General features: G+C 37.2%; 1 protein-coding gene across 6 annotated transcripts in view; it reads right to left on the bottom strand.

Moving 5' to 3' along the window:
* Positions 1–16,714, bottom strand: part of tox2 (TOX high mobility group box family member 2) — a 124,573-nt gene that overhangs the window by 5,358 nt on the left and 102,501 nt on the right. For 3 of the 6 annotated variants that reach the window (XM_044122005.1, XM_044122003.1, XM_044122006.1), the window contains 3 exons: positions 9,595–9,861; positions 7,622–7,864; positions 1,590–1,670 (listed from right to left, as the gene is read on the bottom strand). In XM_044122005.1, coding sequence (XP_043977940.1) covers positions 1,590–1,670; positions 7,622–7,864; positions 9,595–9,861 — 591 coding nt within the window. The remainder of the gene's footprint in view (positions 1–1,589; positions 1,671–7,621; positions 7,865–9,594; positions 9,862–16,714) is intronic. The other 3 variants (XM_044122004.1, XM_044122007.1, XM_044122009.1) reach the window with 3 other exon arrangements.

Below are 16,714 nucleotides of genomic sequence, written 5' to 3'. Positions count from 1 at the left end.
ACATGCAATCTTTCTCTTTAACTGTCAGACTTACTAGAATGATGTGGTGGTCTGTTATTTAGTAATGGCTCCCATCCAGCCAGCCAAATCCCTCAAATAATCAATGGAATGATATGAAGGCGCAGATAAAGCAGGGGGACAGAAACATTTGCAGGGGTCAAGTGGAAAATGAAATAAGGAAGAAATGAGGTGAAGGGAGAACAGGAAGAGTGAGATGATGGATTTGATTTGTTGGAGATCATTTTTAAGTGGGTAGTAAAAGAGGGTGTATTACAGTAGATGGAGTGGAGATGGTTTATGCTAAAAAACAGTTTATCTTCTAAACTTTAGTAGATGCTTTACAATTTATTTTTAAACTTTTTTTATTTTAATTTTTAGACACAAGGGAAGGGCCAATAGTATTTAGAGATGCAATCAAACTTTTTGTTCTTTTCTTCTTACATAAACTGACAAATGTCACAAAACAAAAGGGCAACAGGTGCACACACAGGATGTAAATCCTTCAAATGATCCTCCAATTACCTCCAATTCCACCCACCCCAATTCACTCTGAAAAGACTCCTTCATCTATAATTAAAAAAAAAATAAATAAGAGAGTCATTTTGAAGGATGAGGCTCAGTCCTGCATTCAGATTGGCTCCTCCTGAATGAGAGAGCGAAGGTTTGCAGGTTTATTTTTGTCTGTCAGATTTTTTTTCTTTTGACTCTCAAACTACCATCATATGGCATCAATCAAGCCTCTGCATAGGATACCCTGAATGTGTAATCGCACTAGAGACAAGAGATGAGAATAGTCTTTTGAGTAGAAAGTATGGCACAGTGAAGAGGCTGATGAATTAACTATTCATGCCTTAATCAAGGTGCTTGTTTTCTGCACATAAGTGTAAGAGGAAGTGTGGCGTCCCGCTCGGGGGAGGAGGGCTAGAGAGGGCGAGGAGGAGGAGCTTGGCATATGCTAATGTAATTTAGAACTCAATAGGTAGAACAATGTGGGGACAGATATGAAATGAAGTTGGAACAGTGCTACAACTGCTTTTAAGCTACATACATGAGCTCTCTCTTTTTACACAAACATGATCAGTCAAAAAATGGTAATGGTCTGGACTTAAACTGCTTCAAAGAGAGGGCAGTGGATGTGAGCAAACCTCAGCCAACACATTAGCAGCCCACCAGGGAGGAACCAAGCACCAGGAGGATGGCAAATGACAGGTAATGTCCACTCCTGCTCTTACACATGCACGCTGATGAGCAGGCAGGCAGACGTGCACTATTACTTTTTATTTCTCCCCAGGTTACAAATTGAGGTGTGTTTCAGGCCTAATTTTCCCTGTTTTCTTTAGAGCACACGCACAGCCTTTCTCTTTTACCTCCACTCATAAATACATTTACATATTGACATGATAACATTGAAACATGCATTGTTATCCAACTCTATAATAATGCATATATATGTCTACATGAAGACGTACTAAACCATCTTTGCTGTTAGTTGACCTTTTCTTTGGAATGAGAGAGGAATTCTGTCTAATTTATCATCCCTTATATTGCAGCTGACCCATGTATATCAAACATGTGACCCCCACTGTTACCTTGGAAACCAGACTGGCTCTGTAGGCGGCCAGGGCTTTCAGGTACTCCTTCTTAGCAGCCTCTGTTTTCCTCTTGTAGCTCTGCAGGGACAAACACAACAACAACGTTTGATTACGAGCCGATACTAAAGGTTGCAATGACCCTCCGTTTCACACTGACTGATGCGGATGAGATTCGGGGAGTCAGGGCTGAGATAAAAAAAAAAAAACAAAAAAACAACAAAAAACATTTCGTATGCATTTGGCGCACAATTATCAGGTCAAGGAGATTTTTGCCCATCTGCATGATGCTGATGCATTCGAACCATTTGCTTCTTGAAAATCCAATTCAGCTTAAAATGAAATGTCAAGAAAGATTCTGCACAATAACATGAAAATAGAAGTTAAACGAGGAGCGAAAGCTTGTTTGTCGCTCCGTGCGCTTCTTTTTCAGTGTTCTTCTCTATTAAGGCTGTTGCTCATCTCTTAATCAGAGCTGATGTCGCAGCAAATCACTCAGATGTGTGAGAGAGAGAGAGAAAAAAATAAAAGAACTCAAAACAGCTTTAGCAAAAAGGCAATCTTGAACTGTCTGAATGAACCTCAAATGATGCGTTGAGACAGGGAATTCAAGTTAATGTCATCACATGTCACTCACGGCCTGTGTGCAGCTGCTGCTGCCTTTTTCATGCAGCAAAAGAAAAGTGTCAGAAAGTCCACCCTCAAATCAATAGAGAAGACTCAGATCTCAGCATTTTAATATGAAGGAGGGCACTCTTCTTTGCGTGAGTGAATGTAGCAGGTAATTACTGATCCTCTATGAGATACTGTCAGTGGCTACATGGGCAGGGTCATCTCTTCTCAGAGAGGTGGGGTAGAATAACCATTAAGCATTCATGGGTTGCCAAGTGAGCATAGGCTGGCAGCCGCTGACGCACGCACTCAATAAACAAACAAGCAAGACAGCAAACAAAGCGGGATGAAGCCGGATACAATCTCTTGCTCAAACAGCTGATGTTTATCCTCTCACTCATCCATATTTACAATATTATCATTATTACCTTGATATCCAGCAGCATCCAAAAGTATTCATTCCCCTGTTTTCATATTTTGTCATGTTACACCAACACCTTCCAGAGAACAGTTCAGTTGTAAGGAAATGCAGCGTAAACTATAGGTAGGAATCAAAAAGGCAGCCAAGAATCACAAGATACCTCTGGAGGGGTTGCAGAGATCCACAGCTTAGGAAAGAGAATCTGTTGATGGGAAAATATTTTGTTGTGTGCATCACAATTGTAGCCTTGATGGTAAGAGGAAGTCACGGTTAAAAGAAAACTGTAAGTAAACTTTTTAAAGTTGCCATATGCAAATAAGCCACGTAGAAGCCATAGCAAACATGTGGACAAGGATGCTAAGGGGCGGTCAAAGATGAACCTTTTGGCCTACCTGCAAAATAATCATGCAAAGTAACACTGTCAATCAGAATTAATCAAATAATAAACATGGTGGTGGCAGTATTATGTTGACCTCACGCTGCTCAACAGCGTGAGGTCTTTACTCCTACCAACTTCTAATCTGGTAGGGGTAATGGAAAAGAGCTAGAAGATAAGAAAGGGAAAATTTTTAGAAGAAACCCATTCATGGACTCCAAAGGATATGAGTCTAGTGAAGGTTCACTTAGACATGCTGCACTGGTTTTACACAGGATTGAGCCAGGATGGGAGAGAACTTCATACCACACTTCTGTTTTCTGTAAACTTCTGTAAACCATGCATCATTTTCCTTCCACTTCACAGTTATGCACTAATTTGTGCTGTTATATCAAGCAAAATCCTCATGCGATACATTAAAATATATAGTTGTAATGCAGCACAATGTGAAAAAACACTTCTGCAAGGCAATAAATGCCTATACATTATGCAGCAAGCATAGAATATTACAGCCAATTTCCATAGGAAAGTTCCCAAAATCATTTCTTAAGCCATTCTTTGCATCTTATAGACTCAAAGTCTTTGCTTTTATTAACTCAAACTACTCCCAGCAGCCTTAATTTCAAATTAATTTAACACAGCTAATGATCTACGCAACGACAGATACTTTCAAGCAAATTACTATGCCTAAGGATGTCTAATTATTCCAAAGTGAGTGGATTCATTAGTGGTTGAAGCCGTCAAAGGCTGCAGGTCAGTATGAATTAAAAATAACAAAGCTGCAAGGAGGGATAGCATATGCCTCCAACGTAATCCCAGCACAGAGGTGTCCCATCTGAATTAGCCCCCTAATTGTACCTTAATGAATTGTTCTTGTTTGATAACCAGTTAATTACAGGAGACAATAACCCTGCGCCCTGCTGACACCGATGGGAGTGATTACCCTGTGAACGTAAAACTGAATGAACGGTGAGAAACAGAAGTAAGGATGGGGGTGGTGGCAACCAAGGATAAAATGAGACATACCTAAGTAGTAATGGATGAGAACTGGTAGAGGTGAAAAGACGGGAGAGGAAAGAAAAACTAACATAATAAATGTGTACAAAATCTGAGGCTAAACAAGGAGTTTAATATCCAAACATGCAGCTTAAATTAATTGACAGTCTGTTTTTGTTTTTTTTTGCCTTTTTTGGTCTCTGACCTTTCAAAAGCACACAAATCCAAAACACAGACTCAATTAAATAAAGCTAAGGTTTCCCCTCACTCCTACGCAAATCCATTATCATTACCCCCCTTTTCACTGCTGTAAAAACTGAAAATTGATCTTAATCTCAAATAACAAAAACAAGAAAAGTGTTCTTTTATGTTTCTGGGGCAACCGTAACATGTAGCACCTTGAGGAATAACGCAACCCAAAAAACCCATTGATCTTACACTTTAAAGCACATATTGTTGGAACCTGCATAACTAGAAAAAATTATAATGAAAAAGAAAAAAAATTAACATAAACATGTCTTTGTTATGCTGTATCTTTGGATAACAGGGGGAGTAGAAGAAACATAATGAAACTCAACAAAAAGGATCATAAGCAAAAAGCAAATGATAACAGTGAAAAAGTGTTGATTTTGTCCAAAGCAAAAGTCTCAAATGTGCTTCCTTTATTGCATTTATGTGAATTTTTTCTGCATGGTATGTTATAGATAATTGGAAACAGAAGCTCTGATCTAGTTAAAACAAACCTGTGTGTAGGGGAAGGGTTGTGTTTACATTCTGGTGTTCCTGCAAGGCTCCAGAGGGTCTGACTGAGACATTAAAGAATACACCTCAACAGTGATGATGTGACGACCGCACGTTGGAAGGAAAAACATAGTGGTGTGTATGTAAACAGATCGGGAAGACTTAACTATAAAATTGAAGCTGTATGTTGAACATGTTTTCAGGAATGAGAAATTGGCATGAACAGCTTTCCTTACAGATGCAATTTATCAGAGAGTTACAGCAAATAACACATTTTTTATAGTTATGGACCTTTGAGGAGACATTTTAAGGACTTTATTAAGTGTTATTCATACCCTTTAAATTTTTGGAGGGATTTTTGGCACTGTTAACTTCTGTACATTATTTGGCGTTCATTTGGTAGATGCACACAAACTAATGTTTTATTGTAAATTGGAAGGTTAATGCTAGATCCTTTTCTTTATAATTGAAAATGCCAAAGACAGCAATGAAGCAGTCAAAACCCAGGGTAACTCTGATCTGTCAACACGGCATATGTTAATTTTGCTCTCCACAAATGTGTTGACGAAAGAGCCAAAAAAAAAAAAACATTGTCCAAAACAAAAAAAAGTCTAAGAAGTTCATTTTGCAGGTTGCAACAAGACATGCAGAATACACAGTAACACATGAAAGAAGTCTATCTGCTCATAGGAAACCAAACCTGAATCTTTCAGCCTACAAGCAAAAAAAACGGAATACTGCAATACACATTGAACACACCATCTCCTATGTGATACATAGTAGTGGCAGCCTCATGCACATTTTTTACTTCAGCAAAGATAAAAGCTCTCTGTGTTAATAAAAATCTAATCTGGCTGAGGTTGAGAAATCTTGCAGAGCTGTATTTGTGATGAAATGTAGTTGTTAAACCGTTTTAACTCATGGGAGCTGACAACAAGCTCAACATACTTCTTACCTTTTTATTTGAAAATAAATTTAAAGTAATAACACATTGAAAGCATAATTTTCCATCCACTTCAGAATTACATGCAGCTTTGTGTTGAGCTATTTCATAAAGTTGTCAAGATAAATGTCAGTGGTAGTCTGTTGTATTAATTAAAGCAATCACAGGGTTATTGCCCAGACAGAGTGCTACATTTCATTCGATAATGAATCATTAACTCAAGTTAATTATGTGTCCTGTGAGGTGACACGTCTGATTAAACACGTGATGCAGAAATAAAGAAATTAGCTGTGGAGTAGCACACTAAATGGGGCAATTTTGCTGCTTGTACTACTAGTATGTTAGTTGTGTTCCTGTTTTCCTGGTTCCACTGTGAAGGACAAATGCATGCGAAATGTGTAAGAGGGAAACAGAAAATTTAAACAGTGAAAAAAATTGCCAGAAGACAAAGGGTTAAGAAGCACAAACAATAACATTTCTGGAGCAGATGTCCTTGAGGGAAAAGCAAGGACGAGGCAATTGCTAATCTTGTATTCCCAGCATGATCAAATCACCAGGCAACAGATATAAATAAAAGGACAGGAAATGAGGAATTCACATTCAAGGGTGTCAGCGGCGAAATGAAGATTCATGGTGAAGAGCCCCGGTGAAGGTGGCAAAAATTAACTACAAATAAAAGGGACAGCCGGCCTCCAAAGTCCAGCGTATAAAGCAGGTTTGGATGGGAAAGAAAAAGACACATGCTGGAGAGGGGCACTGCAGAGAATGGGCTGCACTTTGTCATGGAGACAGGTACTTTTATTTGACACCCAATAGGCTGTGCCTCTGACTGGATATTCTAAAAATATGAGTCTGCGCACGATCATCAGACTGTCTCATTTTCCGTTCATTTCACACTATCATTTGTTACCACAAAACACACAGAAACCTATTCAGCACTGTTGGTCTGGAATGTTTGAATGAAATTGAAACTGTGCTCCTTTGTGGGAATCAATAAACTGCAGTAAATGTAAAGGCGGTTTCATACGCACAGGTCGGGGTGTAATAAAACCAAATTTAGCTGATTACAGCTACACCGCTGATGGCTAAAAACAATGTTTCACTTCCTTCGATAAAGACATTTAATTCTGTACTGATTGAGAATGTGTAATCGAGAAGTAAACATATGGAACAAGAACTAAGCTTTTCAAACGTGACTGTAAATAAATAAATGTGTCACGTCTCGCTGTCATCCAAGCTGTTTTAATGCAAAGCCTATAATATCGTTTTAATCTGTACAAATGCTGTTTGTTTCTACTACTTCAAAACTACATTTTCTTGTGTATGTTTAGCACACAGCAAACAAATAAGAAGCTCAAAGACATGTTAATAAGGATGCTTATGAAGAAGAAAGAAAGTGTACCGTAAGCTTTGTAGTTCTCTTTGATTCAGCGATCTGCTGGTTGGCAAGCAGAAAATGCATATTTTGTGGGAACAAGCTGTAATGTTTATCCAATTTTATCTGCTAGATAAACCAGTGTTTTGTTTCACCATATCTAAAAGTTCACTTTGAAGTTTTCACATTTTCAGTTTAGAACTTACAACTACAAACTGTTAAATAGTTCAGTGAGATTTTATGTAAAAGATAAAATAGGGCATGATTTTGAAGTGAAAGGAAAATGATACAAGTATTAAAATTTATTGCACAGAGAAAAATCTGAAGTGATTAAACAGCTTTAAAAATAGTCAAAAACCACAAAATTCATCGCCCTCCTGCAATCCTACCAAGACAAGATGTGTGTATGAATAGTGATGGTGTGTGGTGGAAAACTATCACTGAACATCATGTGGCCTGAACACACCACAGCATGAAATTCCATGTATGTGAAAGGTGAAACAAGACATTCAAAGCACTGTACCTTTGAATCATATTTACTCAACTGGACATGCGTGTTTTCGTGTACCTGTTTCTGCTCCTCTCCCAGTCCATCCCACATGGAGGCGACTATCTTGGAAACATCTCCAAAGGTTGCGTTTGGATTCTGTCCTTTGATGGCTGCCTGGGTGTCTCTGAAGAACAAAGCGTAGGCTGACACTGGCTTGGTCGGCTCATTAGGGTCCTTCTTCTTCTTCTTCTTTTGGGGCTTGGGCTTGGGCTTCATCATCTCTGAAGATGGCCGTTTCTCACCCGTCATCTGGAAGACAATCAGTGCACACACAACACAGAAACGGCTTATTGATACTGAAGTTGGCTTTAGCATTTACATGTACAAAGAAAAGAAAAAAAAAACTTTAATGAATAATTGTAAATGTGATGAATGCCTGTAACACTGGGTCCTGGTGAAGCATGTAAACTTAATTAACTCTATAATTTGATTGCTCAGTTCAATAACCAACATTTGGATATTGCAGCAATGTTTCACTGACAGAAACACTTTCACAAGTTGACAGAAATTGTCTTTTTTCTCTCCTAGAGCACTTTGTCAGAAATATCATGTGCTAGTTGAATTTATCAGACCTTTTCAAATCTTTATTTTGCAGTTGCTCAGCAAGTCATAAATTCAGATGTTTCATGCCTGGGCTGAAGGGAATTTTAAATCGTCTGATGTATCTGCTCTGGCTTTGATGTGGTCTCAGAATGAATTGGAGAGAGCAAATGGAATTACTTACTGATAGAAGAGATGGTAATCATTTTTATTCACATGCGCCTGTGAAGCCCGGCAGAGATGTATAGGCCTAGAAATATATTTTTTAAACCAAAGCATCCCTCTTTACTTATACTGTATCACTATGAACTGCCGGCTAAAAAGAGATGAATCTGAAACATTGATGAGGTGGCAAAGTCAGTTATATACTCATCTGCATTCCTCCTGATGAAAACTGAGCAGTAAAAATGGATTGCGGCTGTGGTGCATAAACAGGATCAGGCTAACGATATGCTTTTGTTAAAAGACATTTCAACAAAAGCAGAATTTAGAGTCAGACTTTAAACCTGAACATGACTAAAGAAGTGCCAGAGATCTGAACTGGTAAGATGTGTGTGATTTTCCGACAAAAATATTATTCAAATATCAAAAAAAAAAATAGGAAACCTCACTGATTATTCACTTCTTTATAGAGAAATGGTTATGTATTGATATCTAATCAATTTTACCTCTCATAAAAAGGAATTTATTCACAGATGATAAACACAGTGTGCATTGTGTTACACTTTACAGAAAATATTGTCTAGCTGAGCAAAAAGTTAGAACACCCAACCATTTCATAGCTGTTCTAAAGATCTCAGCTTTGACTCAGTCAGAGACTTTCCATTCATTTCTCAGCCAACTTCTACATCAACTTGAATTTTCTGACAGAATGTTTTTAAGTTTTCCTCAAGCACCCTTTGATGCCAAGTAGAATACTAAGATGGTGAGATTGCCAGATCCTGCCGTTCCCAAACCATGATATATACACCTCTATGCCTCACAGTTTGTGTGTCTATCTTTTGCTGGCATGCTGTGTTTGGTTTATGTAAAACATGTAACTTGTTCTGGTGTTTGAATAAGTAGATTTTATACTAATTTCGCCAAAAAAGCCTGATTCCAGAAGTCTTGACTTTGGATGTTTTTTTGGGGGGGTTTTTTCTGGCAAATTTTAAATTGGTTTTGTTTTCCATAGAGGACAAAAGTTTCCTTGTTGCACACCTCTTATGAAAGTCAAACTTGTGCACTCTCTTTTTGATTTATAAAGAATGTGTTTTCAACATTCAGAAAACCAACCAAATGTGGCAAGACACTGAACTTAGTGCTAAACTATCAAGCAATTACACACATAAGAGTGGTGTAATAATTTTAACTCAAAAATAATTCTGAATTCCTCCAAAATCATCAACTATGCTGGCCGTTAAACCATAACAGACAAGCCCCTGCCTCTACTAAAGAAGCCACATCAGTACCTTTGAATGAGGATCTGTCTCCTCCTCCTGATTGGAGCTTGAAGGAGAGGGTGTGGCTGATTTACTTCCAGGAGGCGAGGGGGAACCATGAGGCAGTGCGCTCCGGCTGACCTGAGGGTTTAGCTGAGACAGTGCACTCATGGGGTTGGGCAGTATCGGAGGTGAGCTGTTTATCATGGGGTGGTTACGGGCGGGATCGTAATGAGCGCCGTCAGGGTGCTGGTGATGGTGTTGCTGTTGGTGGTGGTGCAAAGCCATCTCCTGCATCTGGGATGAGAGAAGAACACCAGCTTTACTATCTTCTCTGCTCAGAGCAATAAATGTTGCCAATTAGCCAAATGTGCAAATATTTTTAGGTGGAGATGACATTTTTGATGTGATATAGTCTGCATAATGTTTTGAAAAAAAAAAAAAAAAAAGCTCACTGGACTAAGATAGACCTGAACCCTTTAATATGTACTTGCACATTCTAAAATTTAAAATGTTTCCTTAAGGTTTCCTTATTTTGGGGGGCAAAATGATCTGGCACTGTCCAAGGGTCTGAAATGTTATTTTCTTTGGAGGGGTTGAATGAAACGGAATGCACTAATGAGTCACAAAGTATCAAAATAAATATTATGCTCTATAAAACAATTATCTCGTTTCAAGAAACACATAGAACAAATTCTTATCGAAACAGCATCGCACACACCCATTAATGCTGAAGTTTTCTGCTAGACCAAAAAAAAACTAACTTATTTTTGATTTCTCACTTGACTTGTTGGTTTCTGTGCCTCTTTTTTATTATTTCGGTTCCTCACACTCAGATTTGCTTTATCTTACTTTTTTTGTGGCATCTACATTTGATCTTCAAAAGTTTGGTGTTTTGCATCAACATATCAAAGCAGTCAACCAGGGGTTTAATCTAATTTGATATTTGGTCCAATTAACACAGGAATGTTGTTAATTTGAGTTGTATGACACTCAATGAAAGATGTCAGAACTCTTTTTATAAGTAGTCAGGTGGTGTCAGCTCAGAAAGTCAAGCCAAAATTCATGAGAAAATCCATTCCAAACCATACAATTATACAGGTTGAAACTCACTTCAGGCAGACCAGTGGAGAGGTAGAACCACTGCTGAACTACACTTTGTAAAGAAAACATTCAAAATTCTGCTAGTGGTGATGGTGGTGGAAAAGAAGACTTCCTTACACTTAATATCGCAGCAATTTGTTCATGATTTGCAGCTGAAGCCTACCACCGCCATCTTGCTCGGAATGAGCTCCTTTAAGTTTTATTCTGATTCCTCCTCTTTTTGAATATAAATGAATCAGTTACTGATTATGTTTTAGAACATGTCAGAAGATTGTATTGAAAGAATCATTGTTTTTTTCTTGTTTGTTTTTTTTGTAGAGTTTAAGTGATCAAGAACTGAACAGTTAGCGTCTTTAGCTTGTTGACTGACATAATTACAACCAAATCCCATCACTGAAAATATTTCTCAACAGTAAACAGAAATATTTCAGTGCCACTCTAAGTTTTTGTTTCAAAAAACTTAGCTTCTCTGGCAATAGTGCTTTCTCGGCAGTAGTTCTGTTTCCACTACTGTAAACAGTGGGTCTGTTCTACTGGTTCTATGTTAGCATTAACTGAAGCAAGTCCAGGAAAGAAACACATTTTTAAATAGCTCAGAATATATGCCACAATAGAAGTTCAGAAAGGTGCACGTTTTACAGGGTGTGCTTGTGGAGACTAATACACACTTTAAATGTGAGTTATTTTTGCTTTTGATGTGTAAAATTTATGACAATAAAACATTTAAACATCTACCTTCAATAATCATAGAAAGCAGGCCTGCAAAAATATCACAATAACAATGCATGCCATTTCCCAATCCCAATGGACTGTTCAAATGAAATATTTGGTAGGGCATATTTTAAGTGCCATGAATGCTAATTCATCCAGCAAATAATATTCTAACCTGCTGGGTAGAGTTCACTTGCCCTCAATCATCACACTAGATATAAATACATTGTTTTGTGGCCAAGATATTAAAGCTCAAAAGGACTGCTGGGACATTGTGATGAAGAAAAAAATAATAAAAGCTTCAACATTTTTTTTCTCAGTCGTAGTTGATAATCAAAATCAGGATCAGAATATGCAGTAACAATACTACTAATAATAAATATTATGATTTATGCACACACACACACACACACACATATATATATATATATATATATATATATATATATATATATATATATAAAACCATCTGCATGCACTGCAATCCTCTACTAAGAGTCAGAAATCTTTTCTTAGTGATGTAATGATTCTGCTCCAAGCTACGTCTCTGGATGTGTAAAGTAAAAGCCATTCTATAATAGGATCAGTAAAGAACAGGTTCTAGTACCGGCTTTGGTTAGATAATGTAACCACTTGGGTAAAAACACCTGGCAGTTGCACAATTTACATTTTAGTAAAAGTTAAATAATGATGCTGAAACTACAAAAATTAGAAGTAAATAGAAACATATATTAAAATATAGGTTTTCCAGTCTTTTAATGTCTAGTTTCAACTAACCAATTTCTTTTCTCACCACAATGAGTCACTCAGTGAACTGTATCCTAATGCAAAATGTGAATGTTATTCTATTTGATAACGTATCCTTTGAAATGAAATGCAATTTTTGAAGCCATTCTCTTTTACTTTCATTCCTGCTTATTTCCGATGACCTCTTGAGGGAACAAATGCAGCAGTTCTCAGACTTAATTGGTTATGAAGAAGGACTACAGTTCCTGCAGCTGAAAACAAATTCTTGAGAAGCCAGAGCTTTCGGCACCTGATGAAGCAATCACTGAGCCAATGATATTGATCAACAACCCCAGCAGCCCCCTGTAGGTACATTATGCTCATTGTGTGCAGTGAAGTAAGAAAAAATTACTTACAGCCACATCAAACAACACCTTTTGAGCAATAACTCGAATCACAAAGAGAAGCAAAAGTGGTGCTCACAGCTGGAGAGAGAGCCCTGCATGAAGAACACCTTGCAATAATTACAGAGTCAGGTTCTCACAATGTTCTGGTCTTAGCTATCTTTAATCTCCAATAATAACCGGATCAAAAGCTCTTCTTCAAAATTCATGCGGACATAACATGAGCACCGTGCAAAGGATGCTTTTAATGCAGGCATAAATGGGAATGTTTGGCAATTTACAGATCAGAAAGTGATGAGCTTGCATTTGTTAGCTCATTTAAACATTTATGAGTTAAATAATACATAACACATTAGTGCAGTGCTAAAAAGATCAAATTGAAAGGGCCTGAGCATATGAGGTTTTGATAAACACGAGCTGACGTTCAGAGATGAAGGCTTGGTTCTCTAATCATAATTGGTCCCAGAAGATTGCTAGAATAAAAACGGACTACAAAGTAATGTTGTGCACTTCTCTGGCCTGCTTTGAAAATTTATAATATTCACACTACATTAGATTCTGCATTTGCCTCAGCAGCTGCTCACAAAAGCCAGCCCTCAACAAAGACATTCCTTTTGCATTTCAAATAACCAAGCTGTAACCTCCCCCGTCCACGGAAATCTCAGATTTCCAATCTAATTTAAAACATTATTACTACACTACTGAAAATGTGAGAAAAAAGTGATGGCAATATAAGTTGTTCTAAAAACCAAGGAGAACGAAAGAAATCAATGGAAAAGAAGGAACACAATCTATTAATTTTTCATTTCCATGGACTTGGAAGGATTCTCCCTACCCAAGAAGTACTGAAAAAAAAAAAAAAACAATTAATCAAACAAGAATGGCCTATCATTACTGTGGCAGATGCATTTCCATAGCAACAGCCTCCTAGCAAAATTGTCACCCTTTAATCTGAGTCACACCGTGTTTAATATAAACAAGAAAGAGACATGCAAAGCATTTCGGGAAAAGGAGAGCAATGCTTTATGTTGAAAAACGTAGTATCTGGAGACAAATATAAAAAACAACAATAATGAAAGATATATGTCACAATAGACAAAAATGTTATTTTTCTCTTGTGGATGCAATACCAAAAATTATTTAGACTAAATAAAATACGTTGTCTTTTACATTAAGCATAACTTTTCATTAATTTTATGTGTGTGGCTTCAGTTGTTGTGGTAACTTTGCATGTTTTGATTCCTATTTCATGAGGTCATTGCAATCTAAGAAATAAGTAAATAAGTTATTTCAACACAACTCCATAGCTATTTAAAAATATCACAGTGTCAAAAAATAACTTTAAGTCATATTACTGAATTCTTGTCTCTTTCTCAAAGTACTGTCACCATTATAATTAATCATTTATTTCCTATAATAATTCCAGTGTGCTTTTTGCAACTGAGAGCTTTAATTGGTGCTTTCACTTGTATGAGGAAGAAAAAGCAAGAGGTTATCACACAGTGGCATCAAACCTGGGCTAAATAAAACTGGCTGCAGACGGCTGTGCAAATATTATGAAAGAATCTGATAAAGGTTGCTGGTTGCCATAGGTACTGTATGCTAATTCCTAATGGTGTCTTTCAAATTGCAAGATAAAAGTGCACAAAGAACAACTATATTTAATTGGTCTTTGCTCTTTTTATTAACTGCTGGTAACATTACATCGAAAAGAGGAGGGTAGCTGTGACTTCTAAATTACAGCATTTTTAGCAAACCAAAAAAGATTATACTTATTTGACTAGGCAACATCAAAAATGCTGGATTCTGATCACTAGAAGTGAAGACAGACAGACAAAGTTGTTTTAAGGTAACTCAAGGATTGGAGAAACTTCATTTCATTAATATACCAGAGTTTGGTATTTTCTCCAGTTATAGAGCTGATAGTAGTGCTAGCAGTCTGCCAATTGTGTATGTTAGCAAATAAAGACAAGCAATGAATTTATTCACAATAATAGGGTATATTTGATGTCATTGCAAACGTGACATTCACAAAATCCCAGTTTACATCCATCTTAGTGTACATAAGGCAGACTGATAAGCCATAATTGATGAGACAAACAGCAGGAAGCCTAAAATAACATAACTATAAATAAAAGGGTGATTTGGAAACAATATCAACTTTCTAGTGGTCTAGTGGGAAAGTGTACACATTTATTACCAGAAAATAATATCTTGCATGCTGTGGATTTAATTATTTTCAGTTTGAGTTGTTTTAAATATTTAAAACCAGATAAGACAAGCTGGTGTTTACACTTAAAGTTTATTCTAATTTTGTTTACATTTTTCTGTAAAGAAAGATATTACCTTTTTTAAAATTGTCTGGTGCCTCCATGGTGTTTTAACTGACACATTTTTCTACTTATTACATAAAACAGGAATAGATTTTGAACCCTAGATTTATTGATCTGATCATTTAGAGCCCACTGCATTCTTTTGTCTTTTATTTACCAATAGGATTACAATATATTTGCTCTTAGAACAATTTATTGCAACCTGTGTATTTTCATTTATTATTATTTATCAAAATCAATAAGAATGTGGTAATTTCTTCTGGCCAATAGCAGACACAATTAAAAATATAAAACCTAAAGTAGAGAAAAGTATGTGACAGACTGTCCAGGGTGTACCCCACCTCTCGCCCGGAACACGAACCAGCACCCTTCCCAACCCCACTAGGGACAAGGGTGTTAGAAAATGGATGGATGGATTATATATATATATATATATATATATATATATATATATATATATATATATATATATATATATATATATATATATATAAAATATATATATATAAATGGGACAGTTGGGTTTTACTTTGGTGACAGGCAGCCAGGCAAAGCCAAAGTGTGATGTAAAGCCAGGAAACTCGGTGTGAGCTCGTTCCTCTGCCTTCGTTACGCCTGTCATGTTTGTATTCACATCTTGTACATCATAGTCAAATGGGAGTCAAATAACAAAGGCTTTCCAATTATGTGTAGCACAATGTGTGAGAGATGGAATATCACAAAGGCATTGTTCCCCCTCTGCTCCTGCTGACCCTACCTTCGAAATGGTTTCATGGCCACTCCAATTGCCTGCACCATTTGATTTAGCTAAAGGGATTTGACCACCAGCACTGAGATGTAAGAAGGAAAGGAAGAAAGTCCTATACACAGCTATAAGAAAAGAAGGAGAATTATGCTCCACAGTTGAGCACAGCAACTGAACTCTGGGATTTACCTACTAATTTCATTATACCATTTACCATCACTTTGACAATGCAGATGAGAGTATGCAAATTTATTTCACTGGCATCATCACAAAATTAGTTCATTATTCTATAGATTCTGTAAATCTTAATACAATAGATATAAAAAAAAATATTGAGTGCTTGTAAGGTTAGCCTTAGAGATATGAAGAGAATTTACGTTCGAAATTTAAGTTATAAATAAAAAAAAAAAAAGATGAAGCATTTTGTCCTTAAATGTTCTTTGATATTTGTCTAATTTGGTTTTCAAAGAGAAATCACCTGCTGACTCTTTTAATCAGCAGTATCAGGAATTTCCCCGTCCCTCCCTGCCCTGTTTGAATAAGTTGCACAGTGATCGATGCCTCTGTGACTCCAAAGACTTCCTCTCCTACTCACTGCTTGACTGGAGCCATCTTGTTTAGAGTGATGGCTCACTCACACAGGTTCATGGCTGCTATTGTAAAATCAGCCAGCGTTTAATTGAAACAAATGACTATAATAATAGAACATTATCCCTGCAGGCACCCGGCCATGACAGCTTTAATTAGAGGCGCGTTCGAGACTGATCCTTCAAAAGCACAGCCGGCGCGCAACAAGGTGGTAAACACGCCTTTAGGTTGGGAACAGACCTGGCTCCTCGCAGCCCTCAAAGCCACTTCTCATTTACCCCGAGGGCAAAGCACTAACAACTCTGTTCCTCAAAGAGCCTTCAAGCCTCCCACCTCTGCTTCCCTCCTTCCTCCTTCTCGCTTCCTTTCTGTGTCTCTTTCTCTCTCCTATCATGCGTGTCTTTGGTTTATCAAGCTTATAGATGCCCTGGAGGGTCATTTACACAAGCTGAAGAGAATTAATAAGAGTGGATTCATGAATCATACGCTGCTTATGTATGAAAGCAAAGGCAAAGCACTGTGTCGGCCTTCTTGTGACA

This window comes from Gambusia affinis, linkage group LG07 (genome assembly GCF_019740435.1).
Source record: "Gambusia affinis linkage group LG07, SWU_Gaff_1.0, whole genome shotgun sequence".
NCBI classification, from domain to species: domain Eukaryota; kingdom Metazoa; phylum Chordata; class Actinopteri; order Cyprinodontiformes; family Poeciliidae; genus Gambusia; species Gambusia affinis.
Note: the sequence above shows the minus strand (reverse complement) of the source record. Positions and strands in the feature narration are given on the sequence as shown.